Here is an 18564-nt window from a genome sequence, read left to right as displayed (position 1 = left end):
TAGTGGTGGACAGGAACCTAAAAGACACAAAAACAAAAATATTTTTGGTATTTTTCAAAAATTTGAACGAAAATTTCAAAACCTAAACCTAAAACTCTTCCCCCAAACTTAAATGAAACATTGTCCTCAATGTTTCGAACTAAGCATGCAATGAATCATTCAAGTTAGGAAGACAAATACTCTAATGACCTAAAAACAGACCACAACCAACAAAAAAAACTAAAGGAAAGCACAAGGTTAAGAACTCCCTGATATCCATGCAAACAGCCATAGGGCAATGTTTCTTCTCTCCAAATGTTGGGTTGCCTCCCAATCAGCGCTAAGTTTAGAGTCTTCAGCCAGACTTGGTAGTACATCATGCTAATGGAACAGGATCCTCCAAGAGCATGTTCTCCTCTGAACGCTCCAAATTAGGCTCCAAGTAATGCTTAAGTCGATGGCCATTCACCTTGAATGTATTCTTTGTCTTTGTATTGCAGACCTCGACTGCACCATGAGGGTAAACATTAGTAACAGTAAATGGACCATACCATCGAGAACGAAGTTTACCTGGAAAGAGTCTGAGGCGAGAATTGTAAAGCAAGACTTTCTGACCCACTTCGAAATGTTTCCTCAAAATGGCCTTGTCATGGTAGGCCTTAGTCTTGTCTTTGTAAATCCTAGAACTCTCATAAGCCTCATTCCTGAGTTCTTCCAACTCACTCAATTGTAGCTTCCTATGGTCACCTGCCTCGTTCATCTTAAAATTGAAATGTTTAATAGCCCAATATGCTTTATGCTCTAATTCGACAGGTAAATGACATGGCTTACCAAAAACCAACCTGTACGGGGACATACCAATGGGAGTCTTATACGCTGTACGATAGGCCCATAGAGCATCTAAGAGGCGATCTGACCAATCTTTCAGGGAGGGGCTCACAGTCTTCTCCAAAATTTGCTTAATTTCCCTATTACAGATCTCAGCCTGTCCACTTGTCTGGGGGTGATAAGGTGTAGAAACCTTATGCTTGATACCATATTTGCTCAGCAAGGCCGCAAATAACCTGTTGTTGAAGTGAGAACCTCCATCACTAATAATAGCCCTGGGAGCGCCAAATCTTGCTAAAATATGATCCTTAAGAAATCTGAGGACAACTCTAGAATCATTAGTCTTGGATGGAATTGCTTCCACCCATTTCGACACATAATCAACCGCAAGCAAGATATACAAATAACCCTTGGAAGACGGAAATGGGCCCATGAAATCAATGCCCCAGACATCAAAAATCTCAACAATAAGAATGGGGTTAAGAGGCATTTGATTTCGTGAAGAAATGTTACCCAACTTTTGGCACCTATCACAAGTGGTACAGAATGTATAAGCATCCTTGAACAAACTAGGCCAGTAAAAACCACACTGCAACACTTTTAGGGCCGTCTTCTTTGCTCCACCATGTCCTCCACATGCATCAGAATGGCAAAAAGTTAGTATAGACTGAAACTCAGATTCTGGCACACACCTTCTGATGATCTGGTCGGGGCACCACTTAAATAGATATGGATCATCCCATATATAATACTTAGCCGTGCTGATGAGCTTCTCCTTCTGAGCTCTCTGTATGTCACCTGGAAGTTCTCCTGTAACAATATAATTAACAATATCAGAGTACCAAGGAACATAAACAGACAATGAGAACAACTGCTCATCTGGGAATCGCTCATTCAGAGGGAGGACGTCCTCCTCTGCAGTAGAACTGTGCACCAATCGACTAAGGTGATCCGCCACCACATTCTCTGAGCCCTTCTTATCTTTGATCTCTAGGTCAAACTCCTGGAGCAACAAAATCCATCTAATCAGCCTGGGCTTCGCATCTTTCTTCTGTAGAAGGTACCTAAGCGCTGCATGATCAGAAAACACAATCACTTTAGTTCCAATCAGATATGACCTGAATTTTTCTAAAGCAAAAATGACAGCCAAAAGCTCCTTCTCTGTGGTGGAATAATTCAGCTGGGCATCGTTGAGAGTCCGACTGGCATAGTAGATAACATGTGGTATCTTGTTCACTCTCTGCCCTAACACAGCTCCCACAGCATAATCAGAAGCATCGCACATCAGCTCAAATGGCAAACTCCAATCAGGAGGCATAATGACTGGAGCTGATGTGAGAAGAGTCTTCAATCTATTAAATGCGGCTAGACATTCCTCATTGAATTCAAACGGCACCTCCTTGGCCAACAATCTACTCAACGGCCGAGCTATCTGGGAAAAATCCTTAATGAACCGCCTGTAAAAACCTGCATGACCAAGAAACGATCTCACATCCTTAACTGTCAAAGGTGGTGGAAGATTACTTACCAGATCAACCTTGGCCTTATCCACCTCTATCCCTCTACTGGATATGACATGGCCAAGAACAATACCCTGTTGTACCATAAAATGGCACTTCTCCCAATTCAAAACCAAATTGCATTCCTGGCATCTTTCTAAAACCAAAGCAAGATTATGTAGGCATTTATCATAAGAAGAACCAAATACACTGAAGTCATCCATAAATACCTCTATTATATGCTCCACCATATCCGAAAAGATGCTCATCATGCATCGCTGAAAAGTACCTGGAGCATTGCACAAGCCAAAGGGCATGCGCCTGTAGGCAAAAGTGCCATAGGGACAGGTAAATGTCGTCTTCTCCTGGTCCTCTGGGGCTATAGCTATCTGGTTGTAGCCTGAATACCCATCTAGAAAGCAATAATGGCTATGACCTGCAAGACGTTCCAACATCTGATCAATAAAAGGTAATGGGAAATGGTCTTTCCGAGTACCTGAGTTAAGTTTCCTGTAGTCTATGCAGACACGCCACCCTGTCTGTACTCGAGTTGGTACCAGCTCATTTGCATCATTTCTGACCACTGTAACGCCAGACTTCTTAGGAACCACCTGCACCGGACTCACCCATTTGCTATCTGATATGGGATAAATAATACCCACATCTAGCAACTTCAGCACCTCCTTCAGCACAACTTCCTTCATCACTGGGTTGAGTCTACGCTGAGCCTCTCTAGTCGGCTTAGCTCCATCCTCCAACAATATCCTGTGCATACACCTCGAGGGACTGATTCCCTTGATATCTGCAATACTCCACCCAATTGCTGTTTTGTGCTCTCTCAGCACTCTCAACAATTTCTCTTCTTCCTCTGCATTGAGGTTGGAAGCAATGATCACCGGTAATGTGCTTCCCTCACCCAAATAAGCATACTTCAGATGCTCAGGCAAATCCTTCAACTCTAGCTTAGGTGCCTGCAACACAGAGGGTACAAGTTTTGTATCAGATACAGGTAAAGGCTCAAAAGCAGAAATATACATACCTGAACAGCGGGGTACGGCTTCTAAGTGAGCCAAAATGCTCGCAACCTGCTCATCCTCATGCACAGCCATAGGGCTATGAATCAAAGCTCTATCCAACGGATCACTGCTACAAGTCACATTAAACACCTGTTGACAAACCAAATCCATAACATCCACCCTAAAGCACTCGTGCTCATCACTGGGTAGTTTGAGTGCCTCAAACACTCTGAACTCAATGGTCTGTCCCTGCACATTCATAGTTAGTGTACCCTGTTGAACATCAATTTTTGTACCTGCAGTGGCCATAAAGGGACGACCAAGTATCAAGGGTAATTGTGCCTCATACATAGGTACGGCCTCCATTTCCAAAACTAGGAAATCAGCCGGCAATATCAATCCATCTACTCTCACAAGTACATCTTCCAAAATTCCTCTGGGGTACTTAACTGATCTATCAGCTAACTGGATACTCACAGAGGTCGCCTTTAGCTCACCTAAATTCAGAGTCTCATACACAGAAAATGGCATTAAATTCACAGAAGCACCTAAATCAAGGAGAGCTTTCTCAAACCTACAATCCCCAATGATACAAGGGATAGTGAAGCTGCCTGGGTCCTTGAGCTTGTGAGGTAGCTTCCTCTGAAGCACTGCTGAAACCTCCTCAGAGACCTTCACTGTCTCGAACTCTTTGAACCTTCTCTTGTTCGTGCACAAGTCCTTGAGGAACTTTGCATACCTTGGCACTTGCTTAATCGCATCTAGAAGGGGAATATTGATCTCCACCTTCCTGAATATCTCCATAACACCCTTCAGAGGGTCCTCTTTCTTAGCCTTCTGCAACCTGCTAGGAAAAGGAGCATGTATAGAAATCAACTTAGAAGGGTCAGATTGTACCTGAGGTAAGGGAAACCCCTTGGGAACTACCACATGGTTGCCTGAAGATGGCACAGAAGAGTCTAAGGTACCCTTAACAGGTTCGGCTATGATCTCAGGTGCATCTTCTGACTCGACACCTTCCTCCACAACTTCTTTCTCCTCTTTCCCAACTATCTTACCCCCTCTGAGAGTAATTGCATTCACCTGCTCATTGTTCTTGGGGTTAATGATCACTTGCCCTGGAAGTCTCCCTGGCTCTCTTTGATTCAGTGCGGTAGCTAACTGGCCCATCTGTTGCTCAAGATTCGCAATGGCCCTATTAGTCTTCTGCATATGTGTCTCTGACTTCTGAATGAAAGACTGTGTGCTCTGAGCCATGGATGCAATCAAATCTTCCAAGGACTTTTTCTGAGGCTGTTGTTGTTGATAGCCCTGATGTGCCTGTTGTTGTGGAAATGAACCTTGAGGCTGCTGCTGATTCTGGTTATTACTCCACCTGAAATTGGGATGATTCCGCCACCCCGGATTGTAAGTAGGAGAGAATGGATCATTCCTGGGCCTCTGATTATATGAGTTGAGCATGTTGGCCTGTTCTTGCACAAACTCAGGGAAATCGGCACCATGAGGGCAAGAAATCGTTTCATGTCCAGGTGTAGCACAAATGGCGCAAACCTCCAATGATGGAGCTTTCTGATTTAGGGCAAGTATGACATCCATCTTACGTTCCAGCCGAGCGATCTGCGCATTAGATGCAAGATTATTAGAAGTATTGACCTCATTAACACCAGCGCACTTACCTCGAGTATCTGAATGCATTGTTTCTCTTGCCATCTCTTCATAGAGGTCAGAGGCTTCCTGGGCTGTCTTATTCCTGATAGAACCACCTGAAAAATTAATCACAGCATTCCTACTCGCAAGGGTTAGTCCTTTATAAAATATGCGCATCAATAAGTTCAAAGGAAGTCCATGATGTGGACATTGAAGTAGCAATGTATTAAAACGCTCCCAAGCCTCTGAGAATGACTCATCTTGTTGAGAAAACTGCATAATCTTATCTCGCAGCATATCCGTCTTTTGAGATGAAAAGAACTTTTCTAGGAACTTCTTCTCAATTTCATCCCAAGTCCTCAGTGATCCAGGTTTCAAAGAATTCAGCCAAAACTTAGCTTTATCCTTCAAAGTGTAAGGAAACACCCTCATCTTGAGTTGATTCTCATTCACACCTGTCAAGGGCAAAAAGCTCACAGCATTAAATATATCTTTAAGGTGAGTTAGCGGATCTTCACTAGGTAAACCATGAAAAGAGGGTAGCATATTAAAGTGAGAAGATTTGAGCTCATAATTTCTTGCAGCAGGTGGCAAGGCAATGCTCGAAGGGGAAGCAGGGATGGTCGGGATGTCTAGATCCCCCATGTGTTCCACGTTGTCTTCCTCGGCCATAACTTTTTCAAATTGGTGAGAGCTTGATGAAGATGTAGGAGACGGTGTAGGGGATGGCAAAGGTAGACGTGTTGCTGCTCGAACTAGTTCTGCCTTACTCCTTTCACAAAACAATCTGATTTCGGCTAATCTCTCATCCAAATAAGTGTCCTCAATTGACTTGTTAGGATCTGGCTGGGACATGCACAAGTACCTACAAAATAAGAGACAAACACGTTAGAACCACAATTAAACAATAAGAAAGAAAAGTAATTTTTTTTTCGGATTTTTTTTTTTTGAAATAAGTAAATTATGTAACTAAATAAATACGAAAATCAGAAAATAAAACGAAAAATAAAAACAGAAAAGGAAAATCAATTAATCAAAGTGAAAAAACTAAAAGGGAAATTATCAAATCAGAAAACTAAAACAAGAATCAATTCAAATTCAAATTCCCTAATTGGATGCAATCCTACCTAACTTGGAAATTAATTAGCCCAAACTAATTAGGAACAATCACCAAATCAGATCATGCAAATAAGGCAAGGAATTTAAATTTAAACTTACCTTCCTAATCAGATGCACAACTAAAACCAAATCAGAAACCAAAACAAGTTAAGAAGGAAAAACAAGACACAATCCTACCTAACTTGTGACTCACGACACAAGAACAAAAAGAAAGGAAACTAAATTAATAAAAAGAAAACAGCAATTAATCACTAAATAAAAACACTAAAATAACGCACTAAGATTGTCACAAAGATCAAAACTAGTCCCCGGCAACGGCGCCAAAAACTGTTCGTTTTAAATTTAAATACTCGCAGTGCACGAATCTATATATAATATAGATGGCAAGCAAGGTCGATCCCACGAGGACTATTATTGATCTTTAAATGATAATCCGTATGCTAAAAGGAAACAAGAAAACAAGACACGAGTGGCTGCCCAAGTTGTCACGCCTAGGGCAGCTGCTCACTTGAAATGAAACACACGTACACACACACACGAATGAGAGGGAGTTTGTATGACTTGAAAACAGCAAATTAAACCTAACTTTAAAGACTAAAATGCGCAACTAGCAAAGAGTATAGAAACAGCAAGTTATCTTGTGAAAATAGATTGATAGATGATACTAGGACTCTAGGACTTTACCACTAGACCTCATATCCAATGTCATGGTGCAATTTCTGAAACCTTTAATTCCTATTGATGAATGCATTCGCATATTCACCTATGGCATAGCATGAAATGCATGATTCCCCAAATGTACAAACTAGTGCATGGCGTCTACCCTAGTTTGGTACCCTAAATGCAACCTAGGCATGGCATCTACCTAAGAACGCAGCAAGGTCCATTAACACACAAGTGAGATTATGAATGCAAATAAAACCCTAAGGCATGGCGTCTACCTTAGGTGCATTAGTATTGATTTCACACAATTAGAATTCAGCCAATTACTAAATCCTAAGTTGTTTATCACTTGTATTAAGGGCTGATTGGTTGTCCTCACCCTAAATTGATTAAATTCTAGATGCAATAACCCTAGGTGATCAATCAAGGATTATAAACACATAGAGAACAATGATAAAAGTGAAATCAAAATCATCAAATCCATGGAATTAAAGAAACAGCAACTACATCACCAATCCATTGAAAATTCGGCCTAGGGCTTAATCCTAGGCCCTAGAAAACGTGATTAGTTCATGCTAGAGAACAAGAACAGCCACGAAATCATGTTTATCATCTAACAATTACAAGAAAAGAAGAAGAAGAAGAAAAAACACCCCAAGGAGAGCTCACGCCTCCAGCAGCCCCTCTCTCTCTATTTTCTGATTTTTTCCAAGTGTCTCCACTCCTAAAATGATAGAAAGAGATGTATATATAAGGGTGTGCAGCAGCTAGGGTTTGGAGAAAGAAGAATGTGCGGCCAGCTAGGGTTTGGAGAAAGAAGATGCGGCTGCTAGGGCTTGGCTTCTTGGGCTTAAGTGACTTGCGCAAGGCCCTAGGGTTTCTCTCTCTCTTTTGCGCATGGTGCAGCTGATTTCCTCCCCTAATGGGCCTCCAATAAATCAGGAATTAAAATGAAATAAATCAGGTTATATTAAATCTGATTTTTAGAGCCCAATTAGGAAGGGAAAGCCTTGCAAGGTGCGGCCAGCCCTTCTCTCTTAGCACACACGCCACTTCCTATGTGGTTTGGGCTGGGCTTCCATTTCGTCATGCTCTTGGACCCTCTCTTGATCTTGGGCTTCCCTTTAAACAACAAATATTCATTTAAGCTCGAAATGGGCTGGTTTGCATCCATTTAATTCCTATGGGCTTTCCACCTACAAAAGAGAAAAACACAAATAAATAACATAAAATATAGGGACTAAGTACTAAATACATGAAGATAGAGGGCCTAAAATGCAAACATTTAAGGACCTAACAGTAGTGGGGTTGGGCGACCTCTATAAGGAAATAGTCAAAGCTTATATGTTGTGCATGTTTGACGTTCTCATAAAACTTAATGACTCTTGCATGGGTAACAGCTGCCCTAGCTTGAACTAGGGAACATGTAGGTTAACTAGCTAAGGAAGGCCCAAGAAGCTCTTAGTTTATGCATTAGGAGAACAATGGCGAGAAAGTAACTAGCCAAACATTTTTAGCTGTCAAACTTTAATATGTTGTGTTCAAATTAACTGTCATTAGCCTTGGATGGTTATTGCATGCTTATCTGATTTGAAACTGAAAACTTAACATTGCAAGATAGAATAAAGTGTGTGTGCGTGTGGTGATGTGTGCGTGTGTTTCCATCTTCCAAAACCCCCCATTTAGTTATTCTAGTGATTAATTGCATTGATTTATTGTATATTAACCATTCCCTGTGGGATCGACCTCGTGCTTGTACGCTTTGCTACTGATGCGATTCGTGCACTTGCGAGTAAACTTAGAATGAGATAATTGTTTATTTTATTCTAAGAAAACACATCAACAACAACATATAAGCTTTGACTATTTCCTTATAGAGGTCGCCCAACCCCACTACCAAGAATAATCCCTTATTCCCTTGTTACTTGTGGTTTAGTGTCTTTGACTATTTCACAGCTAAACCTAACAGATAAACTAGATGCAATTACCCTAAGGTGGCCAGTCAAAGGATGCAAACAACTAGTGACGGGGGTTCTAATAGATAGTGGAAATTTAATACATGAAAACATCAAACTAACAGACCAAGAGACGGATAAACGATTTGTTAGAACATGCAAATCCATTAATCAACCTACAACTAACATGCAAGATAGAATAACTAACCTACATAATTAAATAAAATAAATAAAAACAGAAACAACAATAAATAATGAAATCCCAATTCATGCTTGCTAAAGAAAATCAGAAACGCAAAATTAAAGGCACAACTAAACAACTAAATTAACTTGCATAATTTAAATTGCATAAACATAAACAATTAAATAAAAGCCGAACTATGCATTAAATAAATTCAGAATCATAAACTAATTAACTTCAGTAGCATAAACCAACAATGAAAATAGAAACTAGAACGAAAATCAAAAGGAACAAGGGGAAGGGGCTGCGGCAAGACAAGGAAGAGAAGGCACCTTGCACAAGCAATTTGGCTCACGGCTATGGTGAGCTAGGGCTTGCGGCTTAGGGGTGTCCTTCCTTGCAGCCACGCCACTCCTCTCTCTCTCTCTACCTTCGGCTAGCCCTCACAAGAATTAAACTAAAACTAACCTAGAACAGCAAAAATAAAACTAGAGAACAAAAGGGAATTTCGGCTGGAGTAGGAGGTGAAAAAAAGTGATGCTAGGGTTTTGAATGAAGGGGGTATATATAGAGGAAGCATTCCTTGCGAGGCAAGGAGAAGGAAACATGCGGCTGCTAGGGTTCCTTGTCCTTGTTGCTTGCGGCATCAGCTAGGGTTAAGGCATATGGGCTTGCGGCATGGCCTTGTCCTTGTGGGCTTAAGTGGCGCATGCAAGTCAGCTATGGCCCTCTCCCTTGCGCATGGGCTGCTGGTCTTGGACCTTGATGTGCTTTGGGCTCACATGTGTTGGGCTGAAGTGGCTTGCACAAGATGGGCTTCCACCTTGGGCTTGCATCTTGGGCTTGCGCATGGCTCCTTGGCTGCTAGGGTTTGCATGGCATGCATGCGCATGCATGGGCTGCCATCTTCCTCCTTGCGCATGGCCTTTGGGCTGCCAGGGTTTGGGCCCATGCATGTGCATGCATGGCCCATCTTGGTTCGGCATCCCTAGAGCCCATGGGCCCTCCACTTTTAACTTCCCATTTTGCCCCTCTTTTCCATTTGAATTCAAATTCATTTCTTCCCTCCATTCATTTCCATGGATGTCCACCACCTTCTGGAAGCTTCTGGAACCTTGACCAACATTTCCTGGTGCAACTAGGATTCCTTGAAAATGAGAGATTCCTTATCCATTTCGACTTCTCGTAATGACCATATTGCCCCTGGGGTCTCCTAGTGTCATTAGGACTCCTTTCCCTAGTTGGGTTAGGTTTCCTAGTTCAACCAGGATTTTCTGTTCGAATCAGGATTTCACATTTCGGGCTCCGCAATAATGGTTATGAACTTGATGTTTCCTAGTGTGACTAGGAATCCTTATTTGACTAGGATTTCTGCACTTTTCCTGGTTTGACCAGGATTTCACTCGTTTTCCTGGTTTGACCAGGAAATGTCCCAAAATGGCTCCATTGGCTTCTTTTTCTCATTTCTGCTTCATTTGACCTGAAAACACAAAAACAAGACAAGAAACACAAAATATCGAGTTCTAACACTCTAGGTTAAGGAATTAGTATCATAAAGTGATGCAAAATGCACACTCATCACACCCCCAAACTTAGATTTTGCTAGTCCTCGAGCAAATAAAAGAAAGAAAAGACTCAAGACTGACTCCAACATCCCAACAACTGAATTCATGCGCACAACCATTAATCACATAGGAAAGCAAGGCATATAAATTGTATTCTCCAAATTCTAATAACATTTCAAATAACATACCTCGCTCCTCTATTGTCATATAGGCCATCCTTGACACAAATCCAAGTATTAGACAAACAAAACTAAATCAATACATACATAATAGATTCAACTCCAATCCTCACTATGGCATACTCTCAATGATAAATACTCAAGAATTGGGTTGATATGTGCACTCAAAAGTATATGTGAGAGGAAATATGTAACGAAAACAATTAGCTCACATATGTACATGAAATAAAGGCACATTTTAGAAAGAATACTGATCTCATGAAAAGGAATCCAAATGCTTGAAATAGAATCAATAACCATAGGCTCCCTTCTTAAATAGACTCCACATAAGTATAATACACACCTCTTGATATCAGCTAGGGCTTTAATAGGGTTATAATGAAGGCTTAGGCTAGGATAGGGTATGGTAATGAAACGGAAACACAAAGGCTAAATTCATGGAATTGCAAGCATCAATAGAACATTCTGAGGTACACTTTGCTTCTTTGCACTTCATAGCTTAATTTGAACTCTTTTTGCTCATTTTTTTTTTTCTTTTGAAACCGTCCCATCTCTATTCTTTGATTTCTTTTCTTTTTCTTTTGTATAAGCTATGCATTTTCACTTCTTTTTCACCTCAATCAACATATAAACAACTTGCAATACCATAAAGAGGGTAAAACGGATAAAAGGGGTGTAGCACCCCCAAACTTAGGGTTTGGTGTAAGGTAACAAAGAAGACGGCTTAAGAGGCTCAAAATGGGTAACTAAGGATAAAACATGTAATGGGTAGGCTTTCAGGCTATGGGGTACACAAACAGGGCCTAAATTCATTTCTCAAGAGTTATGCAAATACAACATGCTTTGTGTACACAAGAAAAGAGTTCTAGCTTATTGATTCAAGATTATGCATATTCCAAGCAAATGGCCAAATGAAAGACAATGAGATCAAAACAACGACTTATATGACAATGATAGAATCAGAGTGGCGCGCAACACTCGAGAATTGAAGAACAGGGCTCAAAAGCTCACTTAGGTCATGCAAGTCTACTCTATTATGCATATAATCATTAGTAATGCTAATCACAACCTAAATTCATATCAACAAGGCCAAATGACATAGAATTGCAAGATATGTTATGGAACACTATTAGAATGAAAAGAACACCAAATATACACACAATACTAAAACATGCTCATAACAATCATGCACACTCAAATCAATTAGTTGGGGACTCAAAACGACCTGAAACAACCAAAATGACTCAAAAACTTTTTGTTTTTAAAACAATGTCGCACACTTCTAAAGAATCACATCCATCACTAAGGTGAATGAGATCTAATGAAAACGTGCATTTTGATGTGGGTTTTGACACCCTAAGTTTAAAAACAAAAGAAAATTTTTTTTCCTAACCTAAAAACACTAAAAACGAAAAAAAAAAAAAAATTTCTTTTTCTGAAAACACCCAAAACACTTAAAACACCCTAAACACTTGTTCTAACCTAAAAACACTAACAAATGACAATTGCCCTTCCCCACACACTTAAATGATACATTGCCCTCAATGTATATGAAATAAATGTAAGAATGATCAAATTAAGCGAAACGGGAAATTGCAAGTATCCAAAACCAAATAAACACACCAAAATGAAAAATTGTCTTATGAAGCGAAATAAAGAAACTGTTTACTTGCGTATGCAAGCGTGGACACTCCAAGGGTAGGCGCGGCCTCCTTGGTCCTCGATGACTCCTCGTCCATTATTCGAAACAAAAACTTGGGTTGCCTCCCAATAAGCGCTTGTTTTTCTGTCTTCAGCCTGACATTGCCATCTCCTTTACTTGCGTCCTTTCCTCTTCCTCTTGCCATTGCTACTCTCGGCACTCCCTTAGAACGAACTGAAGAAGCTCTCCATCTCTGACTTCTCCTCTCCATAAAAAGTGATCTCCTCGTTTTCTGGCATCTCGGAAGTGAGCAAATACACCTCTTGCTTGGTGTAGTGCCGAATCTTCATGGTACTCTCCAATGCTTTGTACTCCATGTTAGAGGTGCACAAAAATGGTCTCCCAAGAATAATCGAAACGTCGCCCGGAAGTCTCGGCACATCTAGCACTATGAAATCAGAGGGGATTAGTAATTTACGACATTTAACCAAAACATCCACAAGCATACCACGGGCTTTCTCGACTGAAGAGTTGGCGAAGCGAATGTCCAAATCAAATGGTTGCAAATCAGCCTCCACAAATCCAAGCCTCTCGAACACAACCAGCGGCATGACATTGATAGCTGAGCCATTGTCAACTAAGGCATTGGCGATCTTATACTCCCCTATGCTGCATGGTATGACCAACGAGCCCGGATCCCTCTTCTTGCTTGGAAAAGATGCAAAGAGATAACCACAAATCTCTCTAGGAACGTTGTGACTATGCCCCTGCTCCTCAACCTTCTTCTCAATAGACTTCAACTCCCTCATGGTTGCTGGAAATTTGGTGATATCAATGTCCGGAATGAGGGGAATCACACGTGTATCAGCTTTCTCCTCTATCATTTCCGGATCCTTCTCTTCCTCACTATCCATGATCTCAATCACCTCCTTAGTCTTGACCACTCTAACTCTCTTTCTTGGAGTAGTCCTCAAAATAGCATTTACATGCTCCTCATTCTTCGGGTTGACGATGGGCTGGCTTGGCAATTTCCCCTTCTCTCTCTGACCCAAAGTAGTGGCAATCTGACCCATTTGACTCTCCAAGTGTGCAATAGCCTTCGAATTGGCTTGCATCTGCTGCTCGGTACGGTTCATGAAGGCATTGGTACTCTGAGCAAGGGAAGTGGTGCTTTGAGCAATCTGAGCAATCTTGTCCTCCAAACTAGACCTCTCGGCATTAGGGTGCATATATGGCTTGTTGGTGCTCCCACTAGCTTGCTGTCCATTGTTGTTGCTCCACCTGAAATTAGGGTTGTTCTTCCATCCAGGGTTATAAGTGTTAGAAAATGGATCATATGGCACCCTAGGATAACTCCCAACCTGATTCACGTGTTCCACATCACCTCCTTGTTCTTGCATACCCATCATCTTCTCTTGAGCCAAAGATAACTTCTACACCATAGTCTTGATTTCCAAAATCTGTCCCTCCATGGTGTTTGGCACATCAGCTACCTCATACAACCCTCTCTTTGGTCCTCCTCTTGCACGATTAGAATCCCATTGTTGAGAACTCAAAGAAAGCGACTCAAACAATTCTGTAGCCTCATCCTCCGTTTTTGACATGAATGCACCACCACATGCCGAATCCACCTTGGCTTGGTCTCTCTCCAATAGTCCCTGATAAAAACAACAAATCACATACCAAGGAGATAGGTTATGGTGTGGGCAGCTAGTAAGTAACTCATTAAATCTGTCCCAAGTCTCATGGAATGGCTCGTCCGCTTTCTGCACAAATCCAAGGATCTCCTTCCGAATAGAATTCGTCTTGGAAATGGAATAAAACTTGTTCAGGAACTTGCTCGAAAGATCATCCCATGTCGAAATGGAACCACTGGGCAGCGAATACAACCACCTCTTTGCCTTGTCCTTAAGCGCAAAAGGGAACATCCTCAAACGGTACTGATCGGCATTCAGACCCCTCAACTGTGCGGCTTCACAAACCCCGGAAAACTCCTTCAAAAAGTGGATCGGATCCTCCCCATTCAGCCCATGGTAGCTCGGCAACAAGTGTATCTGACCACTCTTGATTTCGAAATCAGTGGCTATGGTTGCATACCGAATGCACGATGGTTGAGTGGGCAGCGAGGGTGCTGAAAAATGGCTCAGGGGCTGCGGCATCATCTCATTTGCTTCAGCCATGTCGACACTCTCAGTCTCTTCACTACTCGAATCTGATGCTCTAGGTTGCGGGCTGACTTGTGATGTACCTAAAGCTTCGTTCTTGAGCCTCTCCAACCTTGCAACAAGTTCAGGGTTCATAAAACACACTTAATCAAGAGAAAAACACACAATCAGTAGAAAGAATGCAAATAAAGGCATGGCATTTATTAAAAACTAAAAATTAACAAAAACTGAAATCTAGCTAATATAACCTAATTCTAATGACTAATTACACCAATTCATTGATATTAGACACCATTCCCCGGCAACGGCGCCAAAAACTTGTTGAAGTGTTTTCTTAGAATAAAATAAGCAATTACCTCATTCTAAGTTTACTCGCAAGTGCACGAATCGCATCAGTAGCAAAGCGTACATGCACGAGGTCGATCCCACAGGGAATGGTTAATAAGCAACAAATCAATGCAATTAATCACTAGAATAACTAAATGGGGGGTTTTGGAAAGATGGAACACACGCACACATCACCACACGCACACACACTTTATTCTATCTTGCAATGTTAAGTTTTCAGTTTCAAATCAGATAAGCATGCAATAACCATCCAAGGCTAATGACAGTTAATTTGAACACAATATATTAAAGTTTGACAGCTAAAAAGGTTTGGCTAGTTACTTTCTCGCCATTGTTCTCCTAATGCATAAACTAAGAGCTTCTTGGGCCTTCCTTAGCCAGTTAACCTACATGTTCCCTAGTTCAAGCTAAGGCAGTTGTTACCCATGCAGGAGTCATTAAGTTTTATGAGAACGTCAAACATGCACAACATATAAGCTTTGACTATTTCCTTATAGAGGTCGCCCAAGAATAATCCCTTATTCCCTTGTTACTTGTGGTTTAGTGTCTTTGACTATTTCACAGCTAAACCTAACAGATAAACTAGATGCAATTACCCTAAGGTGGCCAGTCAAAGGTTGCAAACAACTAGTGACGGGGGTTCTAATAGATAGTGGAAATTTAATACATGCAAACATCAAACTAACAGACCAAGAGACGGATAAACGATTTGTTAGAACATGCAAATCCATTAATCAACCTACAACTAACATGCAAGATAGAATAACTAACCTACATAATTAAATAAAATAAATAAAAACAGAAACAACAATAAATAATGAAATCCCAATTCATGCTTGCTAAAGAAAATCAGAAACGCAAAATTAAAGGCACAACTAAACAACTAAATTAACTTGCATAATTTAAATTGCATAAACATAAACAACTAAATAAAAGCCGAACTATGCATTAAATAAATTCAGAATCATAAACTAATTAACTTCAGTAGCATAAACCAACAATGAAAATAGAAACTAGAACGAAAATCAAAAGGAACAAGGGGAAGGGGCGCCAAGACAGGGAAGAGAAGGCACCTTACACAAGCAATTTGGCTCACGGCTATGGTGAGCTAGGGCTTGCGGCTTAGGGGTGTCCTTCCTTGCAGCCACGCCACTCCTCTCTCTCTCTCTACTTTCGGCTAGCCCTCACAAGAATTAAACTAAAACTAACCTAGAACAGCAAAAATAAAACTAGAGAACAAAAGGGAATTTCGGCTGGAGTAGGAAGTGAAAAAAAGTGATGCTAGGGTTCTGAATGAAGGGGGTATATATAGAGGAAGCATTCCTTGAGAGGCAAGGAGAAGGAAACATGCGGCTGCTAGGGTTCCTTGTCCTTGTTGCTTGCGGCATCAGCTAGGGTTAAGGCATATGGGCTTGCGGCATGGCTTGGTCCTTGTGGGCTTAAGTAGCGCATGCAAGTCAGCTAGGGCCCTCTCCCTTGCGCATGGGCTGCTGGTCTTGGACCTTGATGTGCTTTGGGCTCACATGTGTTGGGTTGAAGTGGCTTGCACAAGATGGGCTAGGGTTTCACTCCATGGGCTTCCACCTTGGGCTTGCATCTTGGGCTTGCGCATGGCTCCTTGGCTGCTAGGGTTTGCATGGCATGCATGCGCATGCATGGGCTGCCATCTTCCTCCTTGCACATGGCCTTTGGGCTGCTAGGGTTTGGGCCCATGCATGTGCATGCATGGCCCATCTTGGTTCGGCATCCCTAGGGCCCATGGGCCCTCCACTTTTAACTTCCCATTTGCCCCTCTTTTCCATTTGAATTCAAATTCATTTCTTCCCTCCATTCATTTCCATGGATGTCCACCACCTTCTGGAAGCTTCTGGAACCTTGACCAACATTTCCTGGTGCAACTAGGATTCCTTGAAAATGAGAGATTCCTTATCCATTTCGACTTCTCGTAATGACCATATTGCCCCTGGGGTCTCCTATTGTCATTAGGACTCCTTTCCCTAGTTGGGTTAGGTTTCCTAGTTCAACCAGGATTTCCTGTTCGAATCAGGATTACACATTTCTGGCTCCGCAATAATGGTTCTGAACTTGATGTTTCCTAGTGTGACTAGGAATCCTCATTTGACTAGGATTTCTGCACTTTTCCTTGTTTGACCAGGATTTCACTCGTTTTCCTGGTTTGACCAGGAAATGTCCCAAAATGGCTCCATTTGCTTCTTTTTCTCATTTCTGCTTCATTTGACCTGAAAACACAAAAACAAGACAAGAAACACAAAATATCGAGTTCTAACACTCTAGGTTAAGGAATTAGTATCATAAAGTGATGCAAAATGCACACTCATCAAGGATCGGGGAGAGAGGAGAGAGAATGAGATAAAAATCTGGTTTTTTGGTTTTAAAACCCACTTTTGTAAAATTTAAAAGTTTGCCCTTTACTTCAAATTCCCGTAACTTTCAAACCATAACTCCGATTGACGCGTGCCGCGTGTATACGAACTCGTGAACCCGTGACCTTTCCAACGTGCCCAAAGTCAAAGATGAAAGTCCATTAGTTTTAAAAGTCAACTTTTGGGTCAAGCCCAATTTAAAACAAAAATTAAAAAATTAAACCAAAACCTTTTAAATTTTCAAATAAATTCTCAAAATCTTTAAAATAAATTCACAAAATATTTAAAATAACTCCTTGAAAAATACGGGGTCTTACAATCTACCCCCCTTAAAAAAATTTCGTCCTCGAAATTCCCAAGGGAAAGTAAAAGCGGAAAATAACTTCACACAAACACAACAAGCACAAGCAACAACAAATCACACGTCAAAGAAAAACTCCTTCACTTAGAAGAAAATTGAGAATAACGCAAGCAAAAGGTAAAAATAAAAAAATACGATGACGATCGAAAACTTCACTTGAGAGCTGCAGGTATAAAGCTTGTCGTGTTCCATCCACATCTGTTTTCCAAGATCTTCGAGTGCAACCAACTTAGTCTTCATTTCCTCGAGTAGCCTGCCACAATTCTCGATGACTCTGAATTCTCCTTCTTCAGAATTTTCCTCTTCATGTGCGAATCGCTCAACCACTTCTGAAGCGTTGTCACTTAAGATCGCAAAACTTTAGTCGCTGAGTTCTAGCAAACAAACAACAACCAAGTCCTACCTAGCTACAATCTCGAAAACCCTACTTACACGGTCAACTAACCCTTCAACCAACCAAAAATATACTACTCCCACTGTTTCCCTTGAACCTTTGTTCTCTAACAAATAATCTTACTCAAACCTTCCAACTCTTCTAAATTCAAACCTCTTACTAAGTCTCCAACTTCTAACTTTCCCGAACTTGCTGAGGAGAGAGGCGATGGCAATGCAGGGGACATTTCTCAAAACATTCTCAAACATTTTCATGGCTCAAATAAAATACTTTTCTGAAATCACTTGAAAATCATTTTCTTTCTCAAACTGGCTTTCACAAACATTTTCTGAACTGATTTTCTCAAACTTTCTATAACATCACCATTCCTCACCCGGGCAATGTGGGATCACTCACTTCTCCTCACCTGGTAGCTCGCTACTGCCTCGCGCAGCCGCCCACTCAGGGTCTTGGTCCCTGGGTCTTGCAATCCACACACTTCCGGCCAGGTCACGCTCTGATACCAATCTGTAACGCCCCGAACCTCGGGCCCATAAACATTTTGAAAACCTTGTTATTTGAACCATTTTTCAAAGAATGAGCCATGCATTTAATATAATAAATAAATACGTTAACTAAATCAGAGTGTGAACCCAAAGA

At 41.3% G+C, this 18564-nt stretch overlaps 1 protein-coding gene across 1 annotated transcript; it reads right to left on the bottom strand.

Annotated features, from left to right (window-relative positions):
* Window positions 1–355: 355 nt before the first annotated feature.
* On the bottom strand, window positions 356–18151 carry LOC147283542 (uncharacterized). Its single transcript, XM_086244013.1, has 5 exons — window positions 18055–18151; window positions 6188–6191; window positions 3983–5834; window positions 1476–3058; window positions 356–971 (listed from the first exon to the last, which is right to left on the bottom strand). Exons 1-5 carry the CDS (start codon window positions 18149–18151, stop codon window positions 356–358), a joined length of 4152 nt encoding a protein of 1383 aa, XP_086100139.1.
* Window positions 18152–18564: the final 413 nt, after the last annotated feature.

The sequence above is a fragment of the Dryas octopetala genome, chromosome 5 (genome assembly GCF_963921425.1).
Source record: "Dryas octopetala chromosome 5, drDryOcto1.1, whole genome shotgun sequence".
In the NCBI taxonomy this organism is placed as follows: Eukaryota; Viridiplantae; Streptophyta; class Magnoliopsida; order Rosales; family Rosaceae; genus Dryas; species Dryas octopetala.
Note: the sequence above shows the minus strand (reverse complement) of the source record. Positions and strands in the feature narration are given on the sequence as shown.

Coding starts and splice junctions, on each gene's coding strand:
- LOC147283542 (XM_086244013.1), bottom strand. CDS start 18,151: ATGTCCCCTGCATTGCCATCGCCTCTCTCCTCAGCAAGTTCGGGAAAG. Junction 3,059..3,982: donor CAGTGAAGGTCTCTGAGGAG/GTTTCAGCAGTG, acceptor ATATTGTTGGAG/GATGGAGCTAAGCCGACTAG. Junction 972..1,475: donor GTGCCAGAATCTGAGTTTCA/GTCTATACTAAC, acceptor CCCCCAGACAAG/TGGACAGGCTGAGATCTGTA.